The sequence below is a fragment of the Atractosteus spatula genome, chromosome 6 (genome assembly GCF_055471065.1).
Source record: "Atractosteus spatula isolate fAtrSpa1 chromosome 6, fAtrSpa1.hap1, whole genome shotgun sequence".
Classification (NCBI taxonomy): domain Eukaryota; kingdom Metazoa; phylum Chordata; class Actinopteri; order Semionotiformes; family Lepisosteidae; genus Atractosteus; species Atractosteus spatula.
In genome coordinates this window covers 37,517,936-37,534,439 of record NC_142711.1, presented here as the reverse complement: position 1 = coordinate 37,534,439, position 16,504 = coordinate 37,517,936, and the positions used below count along the sequence as shown (strand labels likewise).

At 42.9% G+C, this 16,504-nt stretch overlaps 1 protein-coding gene across 1 annotated transcript in view; it reads left to right on the top strand.

Annotated features, from left to right (window-relative positions):
- Positions 1 to 16,504, top strand: part of LOC148832828 (nuclear receptor-binding protein 2-like) — a 94,996-nt gene that overhangs the window by 64,315 nt on the left and 14,177 nt on the right. The window contains exons 5-12 of the mRNA XM_088919185.1: positions 389 to 429; positions 1,425 to 1,519; positions 2,706 to 2,729; positions 3,651 to 3,734; positions 4,105 to 4,160; positions 11,441 to 11,536; positions 11,716 to 11,848; positions 12,230 to 12,332. Coding sequence (XP_088775311.1) covers positions 389 to 429; positions 1,425 to 1,519; positions 2,706 to 2,729; positions 3,651 to 3,734; positions 4,105 to 4,160; positions 11,441 to 11,536; positions 11,716 to 11,848; positions 12,230 to 12,332 — 632 coding nt within the window. The remainder of the gene's footprint in view (positions 1 to 388; positions 430 to 1,424; positions 1,520 to 2,705; positions 2,730 to 3,650; positions 3,735 to 4,104; positions 4,161 to 11,440; positions 11,537 to 11,715; positions 11,849 to 12,229; positions 12,333 to 16,504) is intronic.

Genomic DNA, 16,504 nt, shown 5'->3' with positions numbered 1-16,504 from the left:
TATCCAGAACTCTAATAAGTTACTTCAACAAGAGCTGCCTTTTCAAAATCCATGCTGACTACCCCATGGGTTAAGGAAACCTCGACATAATTTTCTCACTGCTTGCTCTCAGTCGTGTGATTACAGTGTTTGAAACAAGCGGTGTTTTCATGTCTGATGGTCCTGTGGTGTGCTTGTCTTTAAATATAAACAAATGCCAGAAGCCTGTCTGTGCTGTTCATTCCAAGTGTGCCATTACAGGATTTGCTCATATAGCAATCCAGCTGACTTGGCAGGTGATGAAAATCAGCACATTTTTTGTCTTCTGGGTCTGAAATGCAATGCAGTAGATCTCTTTGTCTGTTGCTTTTCTTTTTGTTCTATAGCTAAGCTGTGTTTTTTATTGTAGGCATGGAAGAGATGGTGCACACAGATCCTGTCAGCCCTCAGGTGAGCTGAGCCTAGTTAAAACCTTAGTTTAGTGTGTCCACTTTCTGAGATACAGCATTCCACAACATTCCCTGGGGATCAATTTAACCAAATCCATCTCTATATCATGAGTGAATAATTAACCAAGTGATAATTTTATGAATTGCTTGATAATATCATTTGAAGAGAATAAAGGACAACGTGTCTCTCATCAAAAAAGACTATTTTATAAAAGCAGAATAAAATCTAATAAAGCAAAGTGAAATTATGATAAAATCATTGTAAATCATAGATAGCAAAATGTAATACATGTAAATAAATCCAATAGGACAGAACTAACATTGGAGACTTTAATAAGGTACAGTAGGTTTGTGCCAGTATGTGATGCATAGTCCAGCCATTCTCACTGGATCTTAGGAGACCCCTGTGTGTTTTAGTTCTTAGTCACAGGCTAATACATTTATATTTTCTGTTTGAGGACTTTATCATTTTGTTTCCAATTTCTTTTCATCTTTAAAAAAATAGTTTTTTTAGTATCTTTAGTATCTTTAGTCTTAGTATCTGCATACCACTGATAACTGATTTATAACCAGTTAGACTTAATCAGAAGGACAAACACTGACTCACTGTGGGAGTACCTGATACGGTCTTTCTCAACTGTGTCTGTTTTAGCTGAATGTCTATTAACAGCTGTTTAGTCAGAAATGAGAGAGAAAATTTGAGGAAAGATTACATAAAGTTCTGTGCATTGACATTGTTGGAAATAACACGTTAAACAGGGTATTTTTAAACAGAAGTGGCTGTTTTGTAATTCGCTAGTCTTCAAAGGGGATTGAACCTGTGAGTTAGAGCGTAGATGATTGGTCCCTTGTACCAGTAAAACCTGTTGTTTATCGGGCACACTTGTATTTAGCGGCAGTGCAGAGTGCTTATTGGCTCCTGTATGAGGATTGCGTATGTTGATCATGACCTGTCTGCAGCAAGTGTCTTGGTTGGTAAATGTGTTGTTTTCACAGTTACCTGCATTCCTGCGATCCCCCAATAATCCATGGCAACCTGACCTGCGACACCATCTTCATTCAGCACAATGGGCTCATCAAGATTGGCTCAGGTATTCTGTGAAAGAAGAATGCTTAGGATGGTGCCATCCAAACCAATCTCTCTGCAATTAGAAAGGAAGCCTACCATTTTTCAAAAGCATGCTTTAAACTGTTTTGGCTGGTATTCAAATTAATACCTACAGATAATATTCTTATGTAAGTCAATTCCTTATGTTATCATATTATGTTATGATGCCTAGTGTGATTAACTAGACTAGTTTAGACGAGCTCACTAGTAATCCTGGGCATTGCAAGTTTAACAATAATGAGTTCTGTTCTAAACCATTAGCATTTCTCATTGTCATATCCTAATAGTTCTGTTATTCCTTAAAAATAATCTTAATATGAACTGTGATCAGTGTAATTATGCTTAATATTGTTTCATTTGATGAAGTTCATATCTTTAGCTCCTTTGTAGTGTGTGTACCATTAAGTATGTCCCACAAAATACTACTACTGTCCAGTCGTCTCACAAGACACAGAAGCACCTCAGTTTCTGTGATACTTGTCTCTGTGTTGCCTTTTCTATTAAACCCGGTTGATGCATGAGATCAATTTCGTCAAACAAATTGAAAGGAATTTGGATTTGGTAACCCATTTTTTACATTTCAGACTCAAAAGTTATTGCATCAATTAATGGGACCTATTTCCTTTGGTAACGGTCCTGTGTAATCAATCTGCCTCTTAATGCTTTTTCTTTTAGTTTCCATGTTAAATTGTTCAGATTTCCCACAGATTTTCAACTTTTGTGTCTTGTATGAGAAGAGTCACAAAGATCAGCTTTGGAAGACTCAATGTGTACCATTGTAACAAATAATAGCTTTGTTTTTAATCAGATATTGCATTGTATTGTTCAGTCCCCTCTTAGATTTGGCATGGATTTATTGGCCTGGAGTAAGGCTGCTCAGTGCACACATTTCAGTTAAGAATGAAGCTCCGCAGTGTCTGCAAGCTGACAAGGCTGCAGTGTGAAAAGATAATTGTCTTCTAATAATCCTCACAGACATGATCCACTCTGAAGGGATGGACAACAAGGACATCCAACAACAAGGAGAGCAATGATAAAATGTAGCAACTTTTTTTTTGTTGTCCATGTTAAAGCAAACAGGAGGGAATTGGATTTTGAAATTAAATTGTAAATACCTTTTCTCTGTGTTCTTGTCTTCCTCCGTGTGGCATGCTGGTGCTGAAAAACAGTGTGGCATCGACTGTTTGTCAATGGTAAGTTTCAAGTTTTTTCCAGTTAAAATCCATTGTAACTGTCCATGGAAAAGCAAGACATCACAGCACTGCACAGTGAGCACTGCTACCGCAGGGCTGGGCTCAAGTATAGGAGAAGAAGTCTAAGTAACATGGACAGTGCAGCAAGTAATTTGACTAGGTGCTCATAGGAATGTCTAAGTCCCATAATACATCCTGATAGATAAATATTGTAGTAGTTCAAGTAAGTAGCTGTGTCAGGATGCATAGGCTGCAAAGGAACAAGTAAAGATGTATTCCATGCTGAAAAGAGAAGAAAAGAAACACAACATTTCGGCTGTGGAGCCTTCTTCAGGCGTGGTATATACTCTGTGCTCTAGAAAGAACAAAAGATCACAGAAGTTAAATGGAATTCTAAAAGTTAGACAATGGTATTTATTTTAGTAAAAAAAAAACTGAGGATGATGTTTAATCAAGGCTTCAGTAGAAAGCCTTGTACTGAAGTTTAAAGATTTATATGAACATAGCAGGGGGTGTCTCAGTGGCGTAGTAGTTAGCATTGCTGCCTTGCAGCCCAGGGACCCTGGGTTCGGCTCCTAGGGTTCTATTTGTGTGGGGTTTGTATGTTCTGCCCATGCTTGCATGGGTTTCCTCCTATAGAACAGAGATGTAATGATGGGTTAATTAACTTCTGGAAAAATTGGCTCTGCTTTGAGTGTATGTGTCTTTCTTTGTGTATGTATGATCCCCGCGATGGACTGGCCTCCTGTCCAGGGTGTATCTTGCCTTTTGCAAGATACACCCTGGATAGCCTGGATCCCATCTCCCTGCGATCCCTGTGACCCTAAATTGGATGAGATGGTTAGTAGATGGATGGATGGTGAATATCACTGAGAAGACAGACCAGAGCTTCTCACTCAGTGCTGTGCCTTTATTTCCCAGCATTCCCAGAGGCTGTACACGGACAAGTTCATCACCATCGAGATGAACAAAGGAACCTGCACTTCTTTGCCCCAGAATATGGCTGTGAGTGTCTGTTGTTGCTCTTCATTGTCTGTCTCTGTCAGCGACTGCCTGCCGCTCTCTTTTGCTGTGACTGCTTGTGTTCATGCCTGTCTATCGTTTTGCCTGAATCTATTTCTGATTATCATCATATTCCTCTCTCTGTATGCATGTCTGCAGTTGTCTGTCCATCTGTCTGTGTATTTACTTGCCTGCCTGAAGATCTGTGTCTAACGACAGACTAGAAAGTCTATCTGACAGTCCGCCTATCAAGTCCAGTGGGTGGACTCTCACTCTCCTCTTTGTGTCTCTGTATCTGTGCTCTGAGTCCTCTCTGTCTGTCCCTGGCTCCTCCACAGCTTCTGTCTCACTGTGATTGTTGTTCTCCTCCCAGTGGCTGAGGACGACTATGCAATTGACATCTTCTCCTTTGGAATCTGTGCCCTGGAGGTGAGAGACAGGTTCCTGTGATCTGTACATACTGCACTAAGATCAGCTCTCCTATGTATACATAGTGTACCCATACGTTTGTCTTCATTAATCACCTTTTAAAGTCTCACCTCTTTATGATATAATGAAATGAGATTGTGGAACACTGTTTCATACAATACAATGAAAGCACAAATATGAGCGATTGCTCTGCTGTTGTTAGCGTGTTTCACAACTGATTTGGTTGCTCAGTTACTGAAATCTTGATAAATGTAACACCTCCAGTAACTGCTGACAGAATACTGAGCACCTGTACCTGTGAATTAAAATGAAGTGTTTAAAATAAGCCTAACTGAATAGAAAGCTTGAGGACAGTGAATAGAGACCATTTTTTGTGCTGTCTCAGGAAGGCCCATTTCATTCATTAACACAAACTGCTAAAAACAGGACTTGTTCAGTGACGTCAAGGCTAAATGGGAAGGAATGTTCATTATTGTCAAATGTCCATTAAATCATAAAATAATAAATGACAATTTCCACCCCCCCCCCCCCCAAAAAAGATAATATTAGAAAATATATATACTGTATATAAATGCCTTCTGCATATTGTGACAATTGGCAATTGTTCTTGACAATTGTTCTTGTGTCTTTTTATAATATATTGTAAGATGACCAGGGGAAGGGTCATTCATAACAGGTATTTTCGGAATGACCTACTTAAAATACTAGATATGGACATAAGCAAAATGGCTGCCAAAAAGAATCAGCTGACCCGTATATGGAAAGGGTCTACCCTGAGAAACAATGAGACACAACTGAGCTGCATCAGGAACTGAAATATAAGTGCCCCAGAGGCAGTGAACAGGGCGGAAGCCGATAAGGTGAATGCGGTTTGGAGGAAGAGAGAGGAAAGAGGTTTATGTTAAAGATCGGACTAAAGAATAACGGACTACTGAAAGGAGAAAAGGTTTATGGTTTTTGGATTGCGGATAGTGGATAAGGATACATCGCAGATTGGCTTTATTACGGACTTTTGGAACTCGGATCGGATCAGGATTAAGAGAACGGATTACGGACTGGATTTGGAAGATAATTGGAGGAAGAAATGCCACGAAACTCGGGAAAGAAAAGTGTGGTGTGAGTACTTCTCTCATTTACATAAACTTTCCCCTGGAGGCACCACAATTGGTGGAGAATGCGGGCAACTCCCGCTCGGGTTTAAAAATCGAAGAAAGCAAGTTTTTTTTTTTGTGTGTGTGTGGGTGTGGGTTTCGCTTTGCGTGTGTAGAGAAAAACAATGGAACAATTAATACAGCAATTGTCCCAGGCCACCCTCGCCCAATTTCAGGCTTTAAAAGGACAGCAAGAAGCTATCCAAGCGCAGCGGGAAGCGAATCAAATTCAAAGCGAAACTAACGAACGAATTATAGAGGAGCAAAAATTAGTACGGGAAGAATTGCACAGATTGGGGGAAGAAATCTGGTAGACCCCAGTAGCGGGGAGAGACACCGTTCAGGCTGAACAAACTGCGCTACAAAAGATGACAGAGCTTGATGATGTGGAAGCGTATTTAACCACCTTTGAAAGAACTGCCTCTCGAAATGCATGGCCCAAAGAGAGATGGGCCGGGAGAGTAGCCCCTTATTTATTTGGAGAAGCCCAAAAGGCCTATTATGACTTAAAAGAAGAAGATGCAGAGAATTATGAGACTCTGAAAAAGGAGATTTTGGCAAGACTGGGGGTAACAATGGCAATACGAGCGGTCCAGTTTCACAATTGGAGATACCAAATGGACAAGTCTACGAGGTCTCAGATGTTTGACCTGGTACATCTGGCAAAGAAATGGCTCCAGCCAGAAGAATTAAACCCAGGACAGGCGGTAGAAAGGGTGGTGTTGTATCACTTTGTGAGGAGTCTTCCTGTTCATCTGAAAAGGAAAGTGAGTGATGGGGATCCCCAGACACTGGACCAAGCAATTGACTTGGTGGACAGACAGCATGCCACTGCAGCCTTGATGGGGGAAAAAAATGGGGAAGTTCAAAAAGAGGAGAGAAGAAGCCCCAAGAGTTCAGAAACTGAAATGAAGTATCGGTTACTAAAGTACAATAATTATCAGGGCCCGCCCCAATTTAAGAAATCCCTTCAAGAAAGGTCAGAACCAAGGCCACGGCAAGGGAGAGCAACCTGTCGATGCTATAATTGTCATGAAGTGGGGCATCTAGTCAGCCACTGTCCTAGCCGGTCTGAACCCAGGCAAGAGGACACCAGAGATGAAGCAAGGTGTGACTACCTCACGGCGAACATTCCGACCTGTGAGGAACCCCATGTTACTAAAATTAAGATAGGGGAAGGACCTGTCGAGGCCTTGCTAGACTCGGGAAGTATGGTGACCCTGGTGATCCCTACAGTGCTACCTGAAGAAACGGAAATGAGGGGCATGGAGGGGATCCCTATTACTTGCATTCACGGGGACACAAAGATGTATCCCTCGGCAGAAATTAACATCACTACGGTCGGGGTGGTGGACCAATTACCTTACCCGGTGGTGTTGGGAAGAGACTGTCCCTACTTCCTCCAAATTTGGAGTAATGTTCAGTCAGCTAGGCAAAGTCCCCTCCCGTGTACTGGAGACCCTGTCAACAACGCTGTAGACACCCCGGGAGAAGCCGACCCACAGGAAGAAGGCCCTGGACTAGGAGATGAATTCCTGGATATGGATATACCGGACTGGGAGACACCAGAACATCGAGGTAGGTTCGGGACGGCCCAGTTGGAAGATGGAAATTTGAGACATGCATGGGGACATGTGAGGTCAATCGAGGGGAAGCTGTGTAATACCAATGGTGCCCTTAGTTACCCATATTTCATGGTGAAAAACAACCCCCTATATCAGGTGCAGAGGAGAGATCAAGAAGAAGTAGAACAACTTCTGATTCCACGGGCCTACCAGTCGAAACTGCTCAACTTGGCCCATAGCCACCTCCTGGGAGGACACCTGGGGGTGAAAAAGACAACCGAGAGACTGCTCACTCGCTTCTTTTGGCCAGGTATATATAAGGCCATCGAGAAATATTGTCGGGAATTCCCAGAATGTCAGAAAACTGCCCCGCAACCTTATTATAGGAATCCTTTGATTCCTCTCCCAATTATTGAAACTCCGTTTGAATGGATTGGGATGGATTTGGTGGGACCCCTGATCAGAACCGCCAAAGGACATCAGTATATACTGGTAATAGTGGACTATGCCACAAGGTACCCCGAAGCCATTCCCTTGAGAGCCGCCACCGCCAAAAATATAGCTAGGGAGCTAGTACAGGTTTTTTCTAGGGTAGGAATCCCCAAGGAGATCTTAGCAGATCAGGGAACTCCTTTTATGTCCAAAGTCATGCGAGACTTAAGTAAACTATTGGGAATTCATCAGATCAGAACCTACTGTATCGCCCACAAACAGATAGACTGGTGGAGCGTTTTAATAAGACCCTCAAAGGCATGCTGAGGAAGGCCATGCAGAAAGATGGTAAAAATTGGGATCAACTGCTCCCTTATCTAATGTTTGCGATTCGAGAAGTACCGCAGGCCTCGACCGGGTTTTCTCCCTTTGAGTTACTATACGCTCGGAGACCACGAGGACTATTAGATCTGGTTAAAGAATCTTGGGAGCATCAGCCTTCACCTTTCCAGACTGTCATAGAACATGTCGAACAAATGAGAGAAAGAATCAACATTGTTGTGCCCATTGTGAAAGAAAACCTGGAAAAAGCCCAGGCCCAACAAAAGCAGATTTACAATAGGGGAGCTATTGTACGAGAATTTCAGCCTGGGGACAAAGTTTTAGTATTGGTTCCCACCCCGGAATGTAAATTCCTGGCCTCCTGGCAGGGACCTTATGAGGTGGTTAAAAAGGTGGGTCCGGTCAACAATAAAGTCAAGCAACATGACAAACGGCGTCCGCACCAGATCTACCATGTCAATTTATTAAAAAAATGGCATGGGGCAGAAGTTCTGCTCACCCACTTCTCCCCTGACCCTTTGGAAGAAGAAACAGGTGCTGTAGCCGTGGGGGACCAGGCTCCACCACAGAAGCAGGAATTACAAGAATTCCTATCGCAGAACAAAGATATTTTTCCAGGACACCAGGTCGAACTCACCTCATCCAGCATAAGATTATTATAGAACCAGGGAAAAGGGTAAGATTGCCTCCCTATTGAATACCGGAAGCCAAAAGGAAATTAATTAAAGAAGAGGTAGAAAAAATGTTAAGTATGGGAATAATAGAGGAATCCCATAGCGAGTGGGCTAGTCCTATAGTTTTGATACCCAAGCCGGACGGCACTATTAGATTCTGTAATAATTTCAAAAGGTTAAACGAGATCTCGCTGTTTGATGCATACCCTATGCCTCGTATCGATGAGCTAATCGAGCGATTAGGTAATGCCCGATATATCAGTATGCTGGATCTTACGAAGGGGTATTGGCAGGTGCCGCTGGCTGAAGAAGCTAAAGCCAAGACCGCTTTTGACACCCCTGAGGGGCTGTACCAGTATCGGGTCCTACCCGTTTGGTTTACACGGAGCCCCAGCTACTTTTCAACGATTAATGGACCGAATACTTAGACCATATCGTGATTTTGCGGCCGCCTACTTAGATGATGTTGTAATCCGTAGTACGACCTGGGAACAACACCTACAACACCTGGAAGCAGTAACGGGAGCTTTACGAAAAGCAGGATTAATGGCCAATCCCAATAAATGTTGCCTGGGGGCCCGGGAAGCCAATTATCTCGGCTACACGATTGGGAGGGGAATGATTATGCCTCAAGATCGAAAGGTACAGTTAATCAAAAACTGGCCTAAGCCGTCTACGAAAAAGCAGATACGAACATTTTTGGGACTGGCGAGTTATTATCGCCGCTTCATTCCAGGATTTGCCTCCATTGCCACCCCTCTGCATGACTTGACAAAAACAAGCTGTCCTGAAAAGGTAAAATGGTCAGAAATGGAAGAGAGGGCCTTTCAGCACTTAAAAGCAACGTTATCTTCTCAACCCGTCTTACAGGCGCCGGACTTTAACAAGACATTCATGGTTCAAACGGATGCTTCCGATACTGGGGTTGGAGCCATACTGTCACAAGAAATTGATGGACTAGAGCACCCTATTTTATATATTAGCCGTAAGTTACACACTGCGGAAAAACATTATTTGACGATAGAAAAAGAATGTCTTGCAATAAAATGGGCTCTTGACTATTTAAGATATTATGTGTTGGGAAGACAGTTTGTTCTGTATACCGATCATGCACCATTAACCTGGATGTTGAAAAATATGGACAAAAACGATCTAATAACCCGATGGGGCCTTAGTCTTCAAAGGTTTCAGTTCTGGACAGTTTATAGACCTGGGAAAAAACAAAGTAATGTAGATGCCCTCTCCCGAATGCATTGTTTATTTTTTTTTAGACAGCCCGAGGATGGGACTGATCTCAGGGGGAGGGTCATTCGTAACAGGTATTTTCGGAATGACCTACTTAAAATACTAGATATGGACCTAAGCAAAATGGCTGCCAAAAAGAATCAGCTGACCCGTATATGGAAAGGGTCTACCCTGAGAAACAATGAGACACAGCTGAGCCGCATCAGGAACCGAAATATAAGTGCCCCGGAGGCAGTGAACAGGGTGGAAGCCGATAAGGTGAATGCGGTTTGGAGGAAGAGAGAGGAAAGAGGTTTATGTTAAAGATCGGACTAAAGAATAACGGACTACTGAAAGGAGAAAAAGTTTATGGTTTTTGGATTGCGGATAGTGGATAAGGATACATCGCGGATTGGCTTTATTACGGACTATTGGAACTCGGATCGGATCAGGATTAAGAGAACGGATTACGGACTGGATTTGGAAGATAATTGGAGGAAGAAATGCCACGAAACTCAGGAAAGAAAAGTGTGGTGTGAGTACTTCTCTCATTTACATAAACTTTCCCCCGGAGGCACCGTATGTATGAGCTCATGTACGAGGTTTCATGTGCCATAAACATGCTGTGTAAACTTTGCTAAAGCATGTGAAATACAAACAACACCCATAGTAAGCAACTGACCTACCCCTAAAAGAGTACCATTGATATTCCTGAATTTTAAACCTGTGCAGTATGTAATGTTACCTTGTTTTATTATTTGTGTGGTTCCCCGTTATTGGGGAAAAGCCTAGTATTTCTGATTTTACAGACAAAATTCAACTTAAGCAGATTATCCATTTAATCCAAAGACTTTTAAAGCGAAGTCCATTAAAACAAGTGCTACTGTGCTGTATCCTGTAACACAGACATTTTGTGGTGAAATTTGTGAGCAGAAAAAGGAGTACAGTTCTATTTTATGTGACACAGGATGTGCACAGCTCAGTCCCAGCCCGCCACTGGTGTGTACGCTGGGAAAGACACAGAGGGCAGGCAACACATAATGCTGCTCTGCACAGACAGGCAGCTCCAGTGGTGCTCTGCATTGTCAGCTGAGCAATAAGGGCAGATCAGGCCTTTCCAGCAGTGGAGCGCTGGAGGGCAAATCCCGGGATTAGGCCAGAGAGCAGGAAGTCACCATGTCCCTGTCACAATGGTTCAGGAACACCCTCTGGGAGAGTCTGGAGAGGACTAGTTTCTGCACTTTCATACATATAGGCCAGAGCAGTGCTGTTTAATACCTCTGCTCTTACTGACAGTATGCTTTAACTATTATTACTTTGTAGGACTTTTATCTCTTGTCTGATTAAGTATTCATCTGAATTGTATTTCATCTTCCCAAAGTTGAAGTGTTCCCTGCGCCTTCCATGGGGCTTCTAGGGAAGATCTGTTTACCCTCCTGGTTATAAAGCTAAACTAAGTTTCTTTTCTCTAGTGACAGATCTGTACAAAATCTGTACAAATGCAAGATGAGCTGGACTGTACATATTACCAGTGACATGTTTAAGAGTATGTTAAATGTTTTTCTCAAGAGGAAATAAGACAGTATAATTCAAGGGGCTTTGTGTTCATCCCCTAGATAGCAGTTCTTTTATTTTAATTTTATTGGAAAAACAATTTAATTTCTTCTATAGATACAGAACACCAGATTTTAAATTTAAAGCTTCCCCTTTTGACTATAGCAAGCTCTACGTTGGCACAGTTAATTGATAGATTGTCAGTGTGGTGAATTGTCACATTTACAGGGAAACCCAGTTGTTATAATGGCAAGATTTGTGAGTCTGATACATCAGTGGCAGCTGTCACTGTGATGTTTGGTGAAGATCCTGTTAGTGGCACAACTTTTGCCTTGTAGATGGCTGTGTTGGAGATCCAGGCCAATGGAGATGCTGTGGTCCCCAAAGAGGCCATTACCCATGCTGGTCAGTCACTGGAAGATCCTCTGATGAGGGTGAGAGAGACTTTCCTTCAATGCTGACATTGTGTCACACAAACACTGGAGGGCTGGGTTCCACATCCTCGGTCTTTGCAATTTCTGGTTTTGAGCGTCTCTTCTTTCAATAACCACACGGATTGTTTGTCCCCCATTTAAAACTGCCTTCCATCTCCTTCTCTCTGTCTCTGCACCAGGAGTTTATCCAGTCCTGTGTGAGACATGATGCGAAGAAGCGCCCAACGGCACATGACCTGCTGTTCCACAGGGTGCTGTTCGAGGTGCACTCCCTCAAACTGCTGGCTGCCCACTGCCTCATCAACAACCAGTGTGAGTGCCTCAGTTAGAGCAGTTCAACTGGCACTCCCACTTCATGCAGCTCTCCCAGCGCGTCCATGTGTCCTCTGCATCTTCACTGTTGAACCTAGACCGTTGAGACAGTTTTAACCTAGGCTGAAAGAATTGAAGGTTTTGAGTGGTAGTTTTTTAGGCTTTTGAATCCTCAAATGGTTCAAGCACCTTTTATCTCTAGGTCTATTTTTTTCAAACGTGTGACACTGATTCAACTTAGAAGATCTGTGATGAACATAATCAGCAGCCAGTTCAGCTCAAAGTGATACTGAAAGACTCATTATTCCTACACACTCCTCATGTACATGCAGGTGTCATCAACAGGTGTCTGTAAGGTTATGGTTGCCCATGTCTCTGCAGACCTGCTGCCAGAAAACTGCGTGGAGGAGAAGACTAAGTCATTTGATCCCAACGCTGTGATGGCCGAGATTCAGCACACAGACCGTCCAGGGGTGCAGTTGAGGTGAGGGGTCAACAAGAAAGACCAGATGGAAGTTGGAAGCTGGGTCTCTACTCATCTGAAGTCCAGGACTTCCCAGTTAGTTTCATTCTGGATCTGGTACAACAAACCATCCATTTTCTAACCCCTTCTGAGGAGCCGGAGCCTATCCCAGACTGCTACAGGCACAAGGCAGGATTCACTCTGGATGGGACACCAGCCTATCACAGGGCACACACAGACACAAACACAGACAGACACACACACACACTCACACCTAGGGCCAATATTCCCAAAACCTATCAGTATGTTTTCATACTGTTGGAGGAAGACAGAACAACCGGAGAAAACCCACATAAAACAGGGAGAACATATAAGCTCTATGCAGATAGCAACCCAGGTCTAGAATCGAACCTAGGCTCCAGCATTACAAGGTAGCAAAATGGTAACCACTGTGTCACGATGCCGCCCAATGAATTGTAGCATTGATTTAAAAAAGAGCTGGCATTGTCATATTCCTGCTTTCTATTTTTGTTTCATTTACTGTCAGAAGATCTTCATATGCAATATAACCTATTATGCAGCCCTACCTGTTAAATGGGAACTGCAGTCCCAGTTTCTCACACTGGTAATTAAATTCATTGACAATATCGCAAAACTTTTTACAAATTTCAAATTGAGCACAAAATTGTGCACTTTGGGAAACTACTGTACATTGCCATTTTCTTTTTTTCAGCATGGAATAAACCTATTACTTGTTCCTTTGCAGCCTACGCATGCTGATGCAGCTACCCACCTAAATTTAATATTATTGATTACTAATAATTTATGCTAACACCTAACTTTCTTAATGCGAGAAGTACTACTGTAAGTAAGTACTGTAAGTACTTACTTACTGTACTGTACTTAAGTACTACTGTAAGTAATTTTTTGCTTACTACTGTAAGCAAAAAATTCCATGCCAAAAAAAGAAGAAAGAGAACACAACGTTTCAGCCGTGGAGCCTTCTTCAGGTGTGTCAGGTGTTGTCAAAAAACCCTGGACTTGGCACAGGCGAGAGCCAGAGTTTGCAAGAATTGAGATGTGAAGTGGCCCTTCCTGTTTAATAGTCACTGTAATGATTAATGTAATGCAGACTTTTCACCGCAGAAATGGCCCAACGTGATCTGCATGCCGAGTTAAGAAGTAACTTAAAAGCTCGGAGCTCCGTTGCCTCATTCTGAATAGCAGAATATGGTGCTCCACATACCTGGAAAGTTTGTCTATTTTGTGATGTAATTGGAGGTTTTACACATTACCGAGTATATTTTACTTTTATTGTGGCTTGAAATGCAACTATCAATGTCAATTCTTTCTAACCCTGAAATTTAAAAACTGAGTTGCAGTTCCCCTTTAATATGGTCAGTTTAAAATCTAAGACTGGTTCATTCACTGCCCCCTAGTGGAAGATGATGGATCCTGGTGAAGCTAAGTTTGTCCTGGTTGGCAAGACAGCTAATCCCTCTGAGAACATAACACACTGTAGAGCCAGTGATCTATCTTTGTTATGATGAGCAGGTTAAGAAGGACAATGTGGTGAGATTGACCATTTAAGAATAGGCTGTGTTGATCAGGCACTTCCTGATTTGTGGCCTGAACCACACAGAGAAGCACACTGCAATACTATTGAATCAAACAAGATCATGTTCACAAATGTGTTTTGTACACTGGTGATCACCTTTCCTAATGGGTGACTTCTGTTTTGTTGATCATGTTACTATTGAAGGCAGCAGCAGGTTGTTACTGAAACAGTACTGAAGGTTAATGAAACATGTTGTTTATGTAGAAGAAAATGATTCCATTCCTATTGGACAGCTTTTCACCATGTAGCTGGACAGTGACCCAAAACATACAGCCATTGACACAAAGGAGTTCATCAGGAGAAAATAGAGGAAAATCTTTGACTACCCAAGTCAATCTGCAGATTTAAATCCAATTGATATCATTGCTGGAGAAGAAATCGAAGTTTGAACAGCCCAATCATTTATACAGAGAGTTTGGTGAGCTCAATGGGTGTTACACTTCATAAAGTTATTGTCCCAAAGCATTATGCAACTAAAGACTTTCATACTTTTAAATATGTATGAGTATGTGCCAGTACTAATGAGCAGTGGAAATCACAGGGTTCAACCCAAGTATAATGACATGTATGCATGGAATTACCCGATAAGAAAACATATATAACATATATAAACATATATATATATAGGTGGGTAGCTGCGTCAGCATGCGTAGGCTGCAAAGGAACAAGTAATAGGTTTATTCCATGCTGAAAAAAAGAAGAAAGAGAACACAACGTTTCGGCCGTGGAGCCTTCTTCAGGTGTGAGAGAGACAGGGCAGTAGGCAAAGGTAAAGTAGCGGGAGAACAAAGGTTGGGAGGGAGGAGGAGTAAGAGGCGGGAGCAGGGGACAGAAAGAGAGGCCAATCAAGAGGTGTGAAGTCAGAATGGGTGCAGAGAGGTGTGAAATGAAACTTCCAATGAATGGAGAAAATTTAAAAGAACAGTAGTCTGTCGTTAAGGGAAGGGAGAAGGTGTGATCCTAGCTGCAGAATAATTTTAGTTTCGGTGGTCTTTCTGATGTATGAGTTTGGAAAACCATCTTTGAGAACACAGACGGAGAGATTAGAGTGGTCGTGGCCGTCAGAGGTGAAATGAGAAACAATGGGCTTGGAGAGATCTTTAATCTTTACAGCCCTGACGTGTTCTCTGAAACGGTCTCCGAGTCTCCTTCCTGTTTCTCCAATGTGGATGGCTGGGCATTTACTGCAAGAGATACAGTAAATAAGGTTGCTGGAGGTACAAGATGCTGTCTGGGTGATCCGGAATTGTCCTGAGGGGCCTTGAATGAGTGTGGTGGTGGCTGTGTATTTGCAGGTGATACAGCGAGCTCTGTTGCAAGGGAAAGTGCCTGGTGTGGATGGTTGTTGAGGGCGGTCAAGGGAGCTGTGAACAAGGAGGTTACGCAGATTAGGTGGTCGGCGATATGAGATGATAGGGCGATCAGAAAAGAGGGCCCCAATGGAGGGATCATCCTGAAGGATGGAAAAGTTGTGGTTAATGGTCCTGGGGATAGGAAGTGTGTTAGGGTGGTAAGGAAGCACCAGAGGAATGCGGTTGTTATGGCGGGAGTTCCTGATCGGGTTGATGGTCCGGGGGGTGTTTTTGGCTCGGGCAAGGGCCCTGTCAATCACACTGCTGGGGTATCCTCTGTTGATGAAAAATGAGTACATTTCTCGAAGTCGATGTCGTCGCTGCAAAATCGTCGTGACGATTATATATTATTTATACGATTTTTACGATTTTTTACGATTTATACGATTTATACGATTATTTATACGATTATAATACGACGATTATGCAGCGACGACATCGACTTCGAGAACCAAGCCCTCGAAATGTACTCATTTTTCATCAACAGAGGATACCCCAGCAGTGTGATTGACAGGGCCCTTGCCCGAGCCAAAAACACCCCCCGGACCATCAACCCGATCAGGAACTCCCGCCATAACAACCGCATTCCTCTGGTGCTTCCTTACCACCCTAACACACTTCCTATCCCCAGGACCATTAACCACAACTTTTCCATCCTACAGGATGATCCCTCCATTGGGGTCCTCTTTTCTGATCGCCCTATCATCTCATATCGCCGACCACCTAATCTGCGTAACCTCCTTGTTCACAGCTCCCTTGACCGCCCTCAACAACCATCCACACCAGGCACTTTCCCTTGCAACAGAGCTCGCTGTATCACCTGCAAATACACAGCCACCACCACACTCATTCAAGGCCCCTCAGGACAATTCCGGATCACCCAGACAGCATCTTGTACCTCCAGCAACCTTATTTACTGTATCTCTTGCAGTAAATGCCCAGCCATCTACATTGGAGAAACAGGAAGGAGACTCGGAGACCGTTTCAGAGAACACGTCAGGGCTGTAAAGATTAAAGATCTCTCCAAGCCCATTGTTTCTCATTTCACCTCTGACGGCCACGACCACTCTAATCTCTCCGTCTGTGTTCTCAAAGATGGTTTTCCAAACTCATACATCAGAAAGACCACCAAAACTAAAATTATTCTGCAGCTAGGATCACACCTTCTCCCTTCCCTTAACGACAGACTACTGTTCTTTTAAATTTTCTCCATTCATTGGAAG